General features: G+C 34.3%; 1 protein-coding gene across 11 annotated transcripts in view; it reads right to left on the reverse strand.

Moving 5' to 3' along the window:
- Positions 1-12,335, reverse strand: part of LOC149413403 (uncharacterized) — an 86,962-nt gene that overhangs the window by 47,295 nt on the left and 27,332 nt on the right. For 2 of the 11 annotated variants that reach the window (XM_089645255.1, XM_089645254.1), the window contains exon 2: positions 10,904-11,087. The exons of 6 other annotated variants lie outside the window; for them this stretch is intronic. In XM_089645255.1, the coding sequence (XP_089501381.1) occupies positions 10,904-11,087 (184 nt within the window). Of the gene's footprint in view, positions 1-186; positions 882-1,273; positions 1,464-1,816; positions 1,962-6,832; positions 7,000-10,903; positions 11,088-12,335 lie in introns of those variants that run through there. 3 more of the 11 variants (XM_089645250.1, XM_089645258.1, XM_089645251.1) reach the window with 3 other exon arrangements.

Genomic DNA, 12,335 nt, shown 5'->3' on the forward strand with positions numbered 1-12,335 from the left:
GGGCGTAAAACCAAACAATATAAAATAATGTAGTAAGACTCGGCCGTCAGACCATAAGCCGTTAGACCATTAGCCCGTTATTCGATCAATTGTCACATGTCTTCAACACTGGCCAAGGCGTTGTAATGGCGGCCATGAAAAAAAACATATTCAAGCAATAACTTTCAATAAAATAAAAGCACTCACCTGTGGAAAGTTAATCCGTCGACTTTAGCAACGTTTCTGGCGTTATTTTTGCAGTAACGTAGAGTACAATACAGAGGCATTTTGGTATATTAAACGTAACACGTCAATCGCGGTCGATGGTCGCTGAACAACTAAAGTAGTGGAATAAAGTGTTGGAGGGCCGACCTCCAACAACGTGGAACCATTTTTTTCACTTCCTGTCTAATCTAATTATATACATCAATGTATAATTATTATAAACGGGCTTCGTACGGTCGATGGTTGTTTTTGTCTCATTCTATCTAATGAAACACTTAAATTTTCGGTAAAGTTGTCGAATTCCGCTGCATGCAAAGGGTATGTTAAAAAACAAATACTTGATTTTAACTTAAATATCTAATTGAGACAACTATTTAAGTCGGGGGTTTAAGAAAACATGCATAAAATACGTTTTTAATGTGTAGTTTGGGTTATTTTAATTATTTAGTTTGGTTAACTTTGTTCAATATATCGATTTTTTGTAGGCACTCGGGAGGTGTGATGTTGAAATTATCAAATATAACAGTAGTACGTATGACGTATATTAAACGATTATAAGGAACAGTGTGTTTATACTTAACTTTAAATTTGCCTGATTTAGAAATGTCCGACTAGCCAGATGCTTATCACTCTCGAAATATTATATCTTCCTTAGAAAGAATTAAATCAACATTAAGTTTAATTCTACTTTATTGGCCGAGAAAATAATAGATACTTTAATGTGTTTAATGAAACAAATGGATTTAAAAAAAACCTTAAATCCTAATAATTTCAATGGTAACTTGATTGGGTTGTTTCAGAGAATTTGAAGAACTCTTCAAATTTCAAAGTTAATTTTTAAGTTCTGTAAAATACTTTTTACAGTTCTGTTATTTTTTCAGTTCTGTCACGCAACTAGCCTATAATAACAGAACTTGAATAGGACTTTCACAGAATCCAAAAATGTTCAAATTCTACGAAGCAACCCATCCATATTATGTGTATAGCCAATGAAAACAATAATACGTTACTGAAGTTTATCGATGAGCAAAATGATTTTTTATCCAATTTATTAAATTCACTTACTTACCGGAGCATAGACTAAACGTAGTTTTTGAGTAGGAATAACGCAAGGATAAAGTTTCCGCAGCTTTTTTATTTGGTAAAAACAATTATCTTCGAAGTGGATTGAGCATATTACGGTATGAACTGAAGGAGACCAGTTTTTTCTCCCAGTCGCTTCGATCCATTTTTCTTTTGTGTCTGCATGCTTTGGAAAGCTAAAATAGAAAATTAATAATTATAAAAATATTCCCACCATAATAAAGTAGTTACTTGTTTTATATTTTTACAGCAGAGAAAAATAGAGATAAGTATGTATTACGATGATTATAGTATTTTATAAAATACGTTTTTAATTACGCACTACACTAATTATATTGTGGACCACGGGGTCTATTAATTTCACAAAACATTATTTGAACAACAAGTCAACAATGTTAACTGCAACCACACAAATATCGATTAAAATAACGGCCCCATCACTATTCACCGTTCCATCGAGCTGTCAAGATGCGGTGCTTTTCGTGTAGTATTATTTAGCGGTTAAATACACAATACAACTTTGACTTACCGATGAAATGAGATTCCGCCCTTTTTCAAGTTCACATATCTGCTATTATGTTTGCATGAACTCACTGCACAATACGGCATTTTTAATAAATAAGTGAACAACAACTTACGACGGCTGGAAATCTACTGATGTAACGAATTTTAAGAAAAGATTGGTCAGACTTTTGGATCGTGAAACACGCCCACATCGCATATCTCGCGTTCTTCTTTAATCTATGGTTAAGTTAGTAAACGTCTAGTGATGAGCATAATCGAAACATTTTATAATCGAAACATTCTAATAGAAACATCAAAATAATCAAACGATAAATGGAATGACTCGTTCGGAGTTCAGCGGGAGCAGCAGCTAATTGAATAGCTTCGGTCAGAGGCAGAATTTTTTGACTCGGGGTGGATTAAAATTAATTGAGAATACTCATTAATATCAATCCGTGAATTCTTTCTTTATAGGAGAAATAACCAAACTTCAATGAACAATGAGAAAATATTTCATTCCCCACGCACATACAAATGTGGACACAAAACCAAAACCGAGTACATTATATTTTGCTTATTATTTATGCAGTAATTGTTGATTGACGTACTGGTACATATTGAATCATTTGGCGGGTTGGAAATAAGCCGACATAGCTCAGTGGATACAGAGCACCTGACCGGACATCAGAAGGCACGGGTTCAATTCCCGTTGGCGGCATTTATTTTTACTCGGGAGATGTTTTCAATTTGTATTAGTATTTCGGATGACTAATTATTGCTTATAATTATTTCTTACCGATATATATCTCCAAATCTCCAGAGTTGAGAAACGAGTCTCGATTTGCGTTTTAGAACGAATTCTGACGTTTCAAAAAGATTGTCTCAATTACATGTTTGTATGCAATCTGACGTTTCAAAACGATTGCCGTTTTCGATTTTCGTTTTTGAATGAATTCTGACGTTTCAAAACGATCGTCTCGATTGCATTTTCCGATAAATTCTGATTTTGTTTTTGTCTGTGATTGTGTTTTCGAATGAATTTTGACATAAAATACGAAAAAATCAATTGTTCAACCGAGACCCGAGAAAATCAATTTGTCTTTGACAACGAATCGAAAGCAATAAAAAAATCTCGATTGTTAAAATGATCATTGATCGACTGTGCCCATCGCTAATTGCCTTCGCACGTCGCGCGTTCCGTGATACCATGAAGAGGATAATATATATTTACGTAGGAAATTTAATTTAGATATAAAATACAATATATCTTCAACTTACCGAATTTATGGGATTTCGCCTTTCTCCAAGTTAAAATATCTGCATCAGTTTTGCACGAACTCATTGGACAATATGGCATTTTAAAAAAAGGCGGACTACAACTAGCGACGAGATGGTTGAAAATCTACTGATGAAACAAATCTGTTTTTGAAATCTAAGCGGAAAATCATCAGACTTTGGGATCACGAAACACGCCTACTTTCTTGCTATTTATTCCATGATTACATTATTTGTCTTTGTGGAGAAGCGCAAGGGCGGGGGGAGTAGAGATGGTCGATATTATTTTCCCGATTACACGGCTCCGTTGCTTTCACTGGAGCCGATACATATATTATTTTTTAAACCAATTCCTGGTGGAATATTTAAATATACCTACATTTTTTTTTAAATTATAAAAATTTGCAATCGACAAATTATTTGTAATTTTTTGATGAACCGGTACAATTTTTCTCAGAAATTCTCTAGTCACTCCCCCTCCCCCTCATTGGTTTTTATTTTCAAGAGACCGTTTCCACATCGGTCTCTGGTAATTGGAACTACAGTGACAGCCCGTTTCGGGTATTAAGCATCTTTAGGGGGAGACGGGTTGGTTCAGCAGAGTTCGGTCTTTCCGACTTTCGCAAAGTAATTGTAGTGCTTTAGGTGCTTTTCGGCTTTAGGCTTGGCAGGCACTGCAATTAAACGCAACCGTTTTAAAGTTGCTGAAAAATGTAACATAATATAGCATTCTACGCAAGTGCACGCATTAGCGATTTTTTAATGATTTTAAAAACGTAATTCGCTACATTTAGATAACGGTTGAAAAACGGGCGATTTTTTAGTGTCCCATTGTAATAGTATGGTGTCGCAGTGGTTACCCGCGTTAGTTTTTCGATTCAGTGTCGACTGGGCAAGCGCAGTTAAAGGCAAAGCCACAACACACACTGCTTGCCAGAAATCCATGGTGGTACTGAAATAGAAGTAAAAACGCCACTTGCAGTGCGCGTTTATACGCGGTTTAGCGTTATCAGCTATTCCAAAATCCAAATCAAATGCCTGGAAGTTAATAGAGGCGGTGTCTTGGGGGCGGCCGGGGGATTCATGGCGCGATCGGTTGCATCGGGTGCTTGAATCCAGGAGCCTCCAGAACTGCGAAAGGTGCACGAGACGATGGGTGCATAAGGGTGAGAAGGGGTATGAGTGGTGCGACGGTCAATCCCTCTGCGTGAGGATTACTAAGATAGGAGAAGAGTCCAGAAGAGCCAAGAAGAGGAGAGAAAATACACAAATATGCAAGGGGATCCAAAATGACAATACCGAAATCCGACATGATACCTTATTATCAGTGCACGTTGCTGACTCTAAAAACAAGACGCAAGAAACTAGGTTTTGAAAGGCAATTAATTTAAGGTAAATAATTTTGATCAAGAAAAAACGGACACGAAACTCGTCAGTCAAAATATTTTGAAGGAAAACTTTGCTACTTGTTTTTCAGTTTTACCATTTTCTTAACAAAATAAAAAGTCTCGTAAACCTACCCTGTAACATGGTACAGCTGTGTTTTTTAGGAAGAGCCTCCCATTTTTGGTTATATATCTTTCAGAATCAGGAAAATGGTCGGAACAAATTCGACTGAACGGGCTCGGATACCACTGTTCACAGCGATCTCGCCGTACGAATTTGACCCATTCGTCAAACTTGGCGTGAGTTTGCCCCGGGAACCTAAAAATACATTAAAACATTTATATTATGAAGGTATAACTAACATTCTACCACAAATATATTATAATCCTGTAATGTAACAACAAAAAGAGGCGAGCGGTAGTTTCCTAGTTTTACACGTTTGACAAAGTGGCAAAGGTAACCAATAGCAAAAAAAAATAAGTAAAAGATATAGGTTTAAATATAATCCATTGAATCAACAACAAAAAAACACTACTAACACCAGTGGCAACCCCGATATTACATTTGTTTTCACCTAACAACCCTTGGTACCATTATAGAGATAATATTCAAAATGGGTTGTCACTGGCCAAAGATAATAAATCACTGGCAAAACTCCGCTGTCGAAGACTGAAAAATAACCGGTTCCTATTACTATTAACTAATATTTCCCAGTGAGTTTTAATTTTTCTGTTCATAGATGAAGATAATTTTATTATATTATTTATTAAATACCCAAATTCAGCATTACTAAAAAAACTACCTACTTTTATTTACCCGGTTCCAAAATGAACCGGTTCTTCAGGAAAAATAATAACACCAAGTCACCGGGACACCGAATATCGAACATCATTGCTATTTACTGTTGAAAGCTGGGAGTTCCGTGCGTGCTGATAATAATATTATTATAAGCAATAACTTCACAATAAAATAAAGCACACTCACCTGTGGAATGTAAATCCATTGGCTTTTCCACATCTTCTGGAGTTGTTTTTGCAATAACGCAGCACACAGCACAAAGGCATTTCGATTTCGGTAAACGTCAAACGCCGACGCGCAAAGATGGTTGTAGGCGTTGTACGTCGACTAGAGGTGGGGTGGGATTCGAGATGGATGTACCAACCTCCACCAAAACGGATCAAAGTAGAACCATTTGTTTATCTAAATATATACGTCTATGCTTTTATGTACTAGTGTTTTCATACAATGTATTACATAATAAATTATTACGGTCGGTTGCATGTAATTTTATCGCATTCAATGTTGAGAATGACCAATTTAGTGTTCGGAGATTTTTGATAGTGAATTGAGGATGTACCTACCTATCCAGTGAGTTTTGTCGGCGTTTATAGAAAGAAGGTTTTTTAGGGATCCATGAAAACTCAACGCCGTGTTAACTCAATACAGTGACAATTCAACACACATTTAAAAAGTATTAAAATTGATGAAACAAAAACTACCTAATTAACCTTGTTTGTTCCATGACATTACTAGCTTTACCCCGCCACGCGTTGCAGTGGTTCAGTCTGTCTGTGCAGATAGAGAAACAATAGCGTGTGTTGCTTTTTCGTCCAATAGATGGTGCAGTTTTTAAAAAAAGTATGTTTTTTCCTGTCATAGGTACATCTATACAGGGTGTATCGGCAAGTACCCGACAAACTTTAACCAGCTATTCCTCAGCACATTGGAGTAAAAAATGTTATGTGCGCTTTGCTGTCCGGTAACATTTTTTTTCCATTAAAAACAAAAAATAAATAAAAAATCCACACTCCGTCACTGTCATTTGCATTGAATCTCGTGTTCAACAGCTGTTATTAGCAAGTGTGTCAAAAAGTGTCCTCGCTCTTTCGTACACACTAAATAATAATAGTTAAAAATGAGACGAATGGTGCCGTGCCATTTCGTTGTGATTGTAAAAGCGCGCCAACGTAGGAACGTACGTACATTATTCAACGAAACTCGAACAAAATATTGCCAGATGGGTTTTCAAACTTTGAAAAAGGATAAAACATTGGTGACATGTGGTGAAAATATGAATAGTAAATTTTTTATTAAAAAAAATGTTACCAGACAGCAAAGTGCATATAACATTTTTTACTCCAAATGTGCTAAGGAATAGCTGGTTAAAGTTTGTCGGGTACGTGCCGATACACCCTGTATAATAAAGGTACCTATATAAAAACACGCGTATTCCGAAGCAATATTGTGTCAAAATTTCAAAGCAATCCGTGAAGAACTTTCGGAGATTTAAGATTTTGTACAAACAAACATTTACATTTTTATTTATGAATGTGTTGGAAATGTCAGAAGTTGGAGGTATTAATGGTATTTTGTTATATACCTTGAAAAAGGGTATTGCCTCTGCTTTAACTTTTCTCAATTCTTTGCTAGTCATATACATATCCTCTGGATTGAAGTGCGATGAGCACAAACGACTATTTTTGGTTGGCGTCCATTCAGGTTCCTGTCTTTGCCTTTGAAGAATGGCTACCCATTTAGCTCGGAGGTATTAATGGTATTTTGTTATATACCTTGAAAAAGGGTATTGCCTCTGCTTTAACTTTTCTCAATTCTTTGCTAGTCATATACATATCCTCTGGATTGAAGTGCGATGAGCACAAACGACTATTTTTGGTTGGCGTCCATTCAGGTTCCTGTCTTTGCCTTTGAAGAATGGCTACCCATTTAGCTCTGCGTAATTCATCCAAAGGTAACCTTTATGAAATAAATATTGTGTTAATACATACTTTTTAAATATTCTAGCCACTGCTAAGTAAATAACTATTTTTAATATTGATTAATAAAATAATTAAATTAGGTTTTTAAATGTTTACAATTGACGGATTTATGTAAACGAGACAAAATATCACACCGTATGTGACAAACGGGTCGGTATTCCGTTATGCCCCACTTACAAATAATATTATGTTTTCTTTAATTTTGGTGATTAAATATTATAAAAAGGAAAACAGGCTGACAGCAATAATGGGGTATTTTCACAAACCATGAGTATCGTTAAAAATGTATGGAAGATTTACAGTTTCTTTTTCTGATTCTAATCATATTACTAAAGTACGTAATTTTAATATTTTCTTTCATAAATATTGATTTTGAAAACGATCTAAAACCGCACATTCCAAAACGGTTCCAATTGGCTACAACGCCTCAACGAACAAACGAGCGAGCAGCGCAGTAGAATACGACAGGTTGTACTTCATACATGTAAGAGTTTCTGCGTTCGCTATCTCACATTTTTTTACTTCTACATTTACCGTTCTCGGGTCGCTAAAAGCCTTGTGAATAATTGTATTTGTGTGTACTTACGAATGGTAAGACACTCCATGAGATCTGTTTTTTGCTCTCGAATGATTTCTGCACTTGTCAAAAGCGCAGGAAGGCATTTTTTCACACAAAAGAACCTAAAGCGACGCGCTTGTGGTAGCAGGTGGCAGCTTGTCTGACACCAACGAACTTATGCGCGATACTAAACGCAATAAACCTCAAGTACGTCCATTGGGCCTAGTTCAGCGAAACGACGCGCGCTGCCTCAGTAACGTATCTTCGTGGCTTTTAAACAATTTTCTTTTAAATCAAGCTACGTAGTTAGGTAGTTAATTCATAATCGAGATATTTGTTTACAAAAATAATGGATTTTAGTAACGCTTATTATTACCAATAAGTACCTGCACATGAAATAATAATATCATTTTAAATTTAATTGTCCCCCTCGCGGCATTTCTTAACCTGTCTCCGTATAGAAATAGGCCGTCATTGTGTACATAATACAGATTTACAGAACGCGTATTTTAATGTAAAAAATCCCAACATTCTTGGGTATGGATCGTAGTTCCATGATCCCAACCATTCCTAACGACAGACAGACATTACGTACTTCGAAAACGCAATATATCCACAAAATGTAGCAAGACTGCGACATCTTTATTCCATCGTGGCAAGTAACAACACACTTATGTTACCAGTTAATTCTTCATTCAAACATTGGTATTAGTTTATAGTGTATGACAAAGATAAACATTCATATATGTATGGACGAAATAGATATATAGGACCGACCGCGTTTGCGTACTTCGAACTCTATATTCTACATCACGGGCGTGAAAGAGATGACCCTACGCATACTCGCTTCCTCGCTTACACAGCGCTGTCCTGGTAGACAGGGGGTAAAGTCGGGTAAGACGAGACACGGGCAAATAGTAATTTAATCAAAATATATATTTTTTATATAATAATTGGATAACTATCACCTCAAGGGCGCTGTACAAATATATAATACATTTCTACAATGTTCTATGTATATAATTTAGATAAAATAATTATACAGGGATGTCCGGGGGTAAAGTACTCAAAATTGGGAGGTGAGACTACGTGGTAGAAGTAAAAAAAGATGAATAACTCTTTTCGAAATTCTGTTGTTTTTTTTCGCATACAAAAATATTATACTATCTTATAGTCCTTATTTTATTATACGGTACCAAACATATTATAATACAAATACAGTACAGAGGTTCAAGTGAGTACAAAATTAGTGTTCACACTGTTCACAGTGATAAGAGATATGATTTACTTTTAAAAATAATAGGAGTTTTTGTTTTGCCTAGAATACGGGGTGTCCGGGGGTAAAGTACACAAACTTCAAACTTCATGTAGAATCACCTCCAGATGTTTGTGCACTTTAGCCCCGGATATCATGTATATTTAAAATCATCGTTGTTTTGCATAATGCATAGTTACACACATTTATTCGATTTCGCTCTAATAATAATAATAGTAAAAAATTATTTATTCCAGGATGTGGGGAGGTTAGTGCAATCCCACACATCCCATAGAGGAGATAAGCTTCTCTAAAAGCAGAGAACATAAAATCTTTACTTATAAATAAATCCCTTCCTTCATAAAGATTTTATGGTCTCTGGTTTGTTGACAGTGTCAGACTCTTCATCACAAATCTTCTTACCAAACGAGTGATTTATAGTTTGCACAGCGGAAGAGCAATTTAAAATATTAACATTTTCTAATGGTCAGTTGCCTGTAAAAGAGGAACATAATTCAATATAATTTATTAACTTTTTGTCTATACTTCTTTTAAACGGCCTTACATTATAATTATTATTTTGTATTAGAAGTCGGGATTTATTTCAATACAGAAATTCTAGTACTAACTACCATATATGTATTCCTCATTGCCCAGAATACTTTTGGAGGGAAATAATTATACCGAGTCAGAGAACATCTTTAATCTTTCACTTAACAAATACCAAATATTGTTATTGCGGCAGTTTAGTTATGTATAGTAAATATGTGCTGTATTGTGTATAATATATGTATTAATATATAATTTTTACTATTCATATGTAAAAACCCGCTAAAAAGGGCTTTAATAAAAAAATAAAAATTGTTTCCTCCAGTTTACGAATATTATCAAACAAAATCTCCATTTTTTTCTTGATTTATCCGATACCTGATACGTGGCCATATTTGCCAAACGTCGTTCCCTTCCAATACAAATAAAAATACGTCTCCGAATAAGCTCCGTGTTGCATCTTTGTAAATATTAAGCGATAGGAACATCGCCCAATAATTTAACATATCGATTGATATAAAATTTTTTTTTTGCAGAATTTGAACAATTCATCTAATTCTGTAAAGGTTCTATCCAAGTTCTGTTATTATTGCAGTTTTGTTAAGCAACTGGCCAATAATGGTATAGTGATAGAACATGAATAGAATCTGCACAAAACTCGAATATCATCTTTGAATATCAAATTTGATGAATTGTTCAAATTCTGATAAACAACCCGTCCTTACACTAATCGGTTGTATCGCCAATTACACTTTTATCATTTCGTTTTTAAAGTTAATAAGTCGAGCTATCATTTTATTAGCCAAGTGAACTATAAATTAAAAATAATTAATAATATTATTAAATATAAACTAATATCTCTGTGAACAGGAGTCCTTGCATTAAAAAAATATTATTCTAATTTTTTCTTAATAAATCAAACCGAAAATTTCCTGTTATCATTTGATTTGCAAGAAAGAGATGAATACCTACCTACTTAATTAAAAAACAATAATTATATTTTATGTAACATTGTTTCTAGCAAATAAGGAATTATACAATTTGTTCAAGTCAGAGGGAGGTAAACAATATTGAAAAAATGCGAATAAGAAAGTCAAAATAGTACGATTTCACATTTGAAACGGCCATCATCTTGAAACGGAACGTATTAACAAATTTACAGACATAGGAGATTCAAAACGGTCGAGTAGAACAACAAACTTAAAACCAAAAGACGTCCTTAATTTGCCTTTAATTTTTAAGGGCTTATATGAAATTTTACAATAAATATTTTTTTTAAATTTCAGCTACAAAAAATAAATAAAAACTAACCTTTAAAATCGGTATGGCAGTCTTTTTCAACATCCGCGATCCTTTGACCGAATTATATAAATTACTTTCATCGAAATGGTCTGAACACAGTGTGCTGCGAAGCGAAGGCGTCCAATCATCCTCGCGCCTTTGAAGACGAACAACATCGGTCCATTTTTGTCGACGCACTTTATCACGGGGAAACCTGAAAATCATATTCGACATGATTTTTTGTTTTTACGCGTTCCTATACCATTCACACGATTTCGCTAAAACAGTTTAATGTTCTTATTAGTGTCAGGAGTGTTTAGAGAGTGGTTTTAATGGTAAAAGAAGTCGGGGACGAGAAATACTTAAGATGAACCTACAAGCCAAAAATGTGTATATTCTTGGTATACCTTATATTGTACGTAATAGGCATTAAAATCGCTTGACAAACGGAGTCTAGAAACGTTCGATTTCAAGCACAAAACTGGTTTTTATTTAATTTGTAAATAATTTTATAAGAAAGCAAAAAAATTAATCAAGTGAAACTGTCACATAAAATCTTAGCTATAATACTGTATTTTTGTAAAGTTGTTTCCTTTACGCGTTCATACCTTTCTATCGAATTTTTTTTTTTTTAGTAGTTTACATTTATATTTTTAATTGAGTAATTTATTATTTTATTTGTATTCTACTCAAGCAAAACGATAGGAGAACCTTTAATTTATCTAAAGCATATTTTTTGGTATTCATAATGTACACCAATTCGTAACAAAGATTAATCAAATTAGTGATTTAGCATTAAGCTTCGCCTTAACGCATTATCTCTGAACTGGAATAAGATAAGGAGTAGAATTAAAGTCGACATAATGTAGTTTTTTAGCAGTAACAATGTGGATCTAAGAATACTGCATAAGGTGATTGGTATAAAAAGTCGGGGATGCCAAAGTAAGAAGACATGAATCAAATAATTATGTGTGGTAAAATGAGACATAAGTGCTGAACGAAGAAAGGGGTGTAAGGAGAATGAAATTCAATGTCTGAAGAGGTCGAAGACGCCCAAGGAAGACATGGCACGATCAAGTGAAACAAATACTTTAATTACAATACAATAATATTATTTCCACGTTACGAATTCCCAAACCCAGTTGCTAGGTACTCTAGAATTCACGACATCAAAATTTTAACCAAAACTAAATATTATTTATTATTTTTTTGATAAATTAATGTTTTTAAAGACAAGATTTTATTTATGCATAGCACAAAGGATAACAATTATTTTTATAAGCAATAATTGTTCGCCTGAAACACTCATTAAAAAAATTTCTTGATAAAAAATACATGAGTTCGAGTCCCGTTGGCGTCATGTATTTTTTATCAGGAGATTTTTTTAATGTGGATGAGTGTTTCAGGCGAACAATTATTGCTTATAAAAATAATTCAAAACTAAATAAGTTACACGTCAGCT

The sequence above is a fragment of the Hesperophylax consimilis genome, chromosome 22 (genome assembly GCF_061612785.1).
Source record: "Hesperophylax consimilis isolate HC1 chromosome 22, BYU_Hcon_1.0, whole genome shotgun sequence".
In the NCBI taxonomy this organism is placed as follows: domain Eukaryota; kingdom Metazoa; phylum Arthropoda; class Insecta; order Trichoptera; family Limnephilidae; genus Hesperophylax; species Hesperophylax consimilis.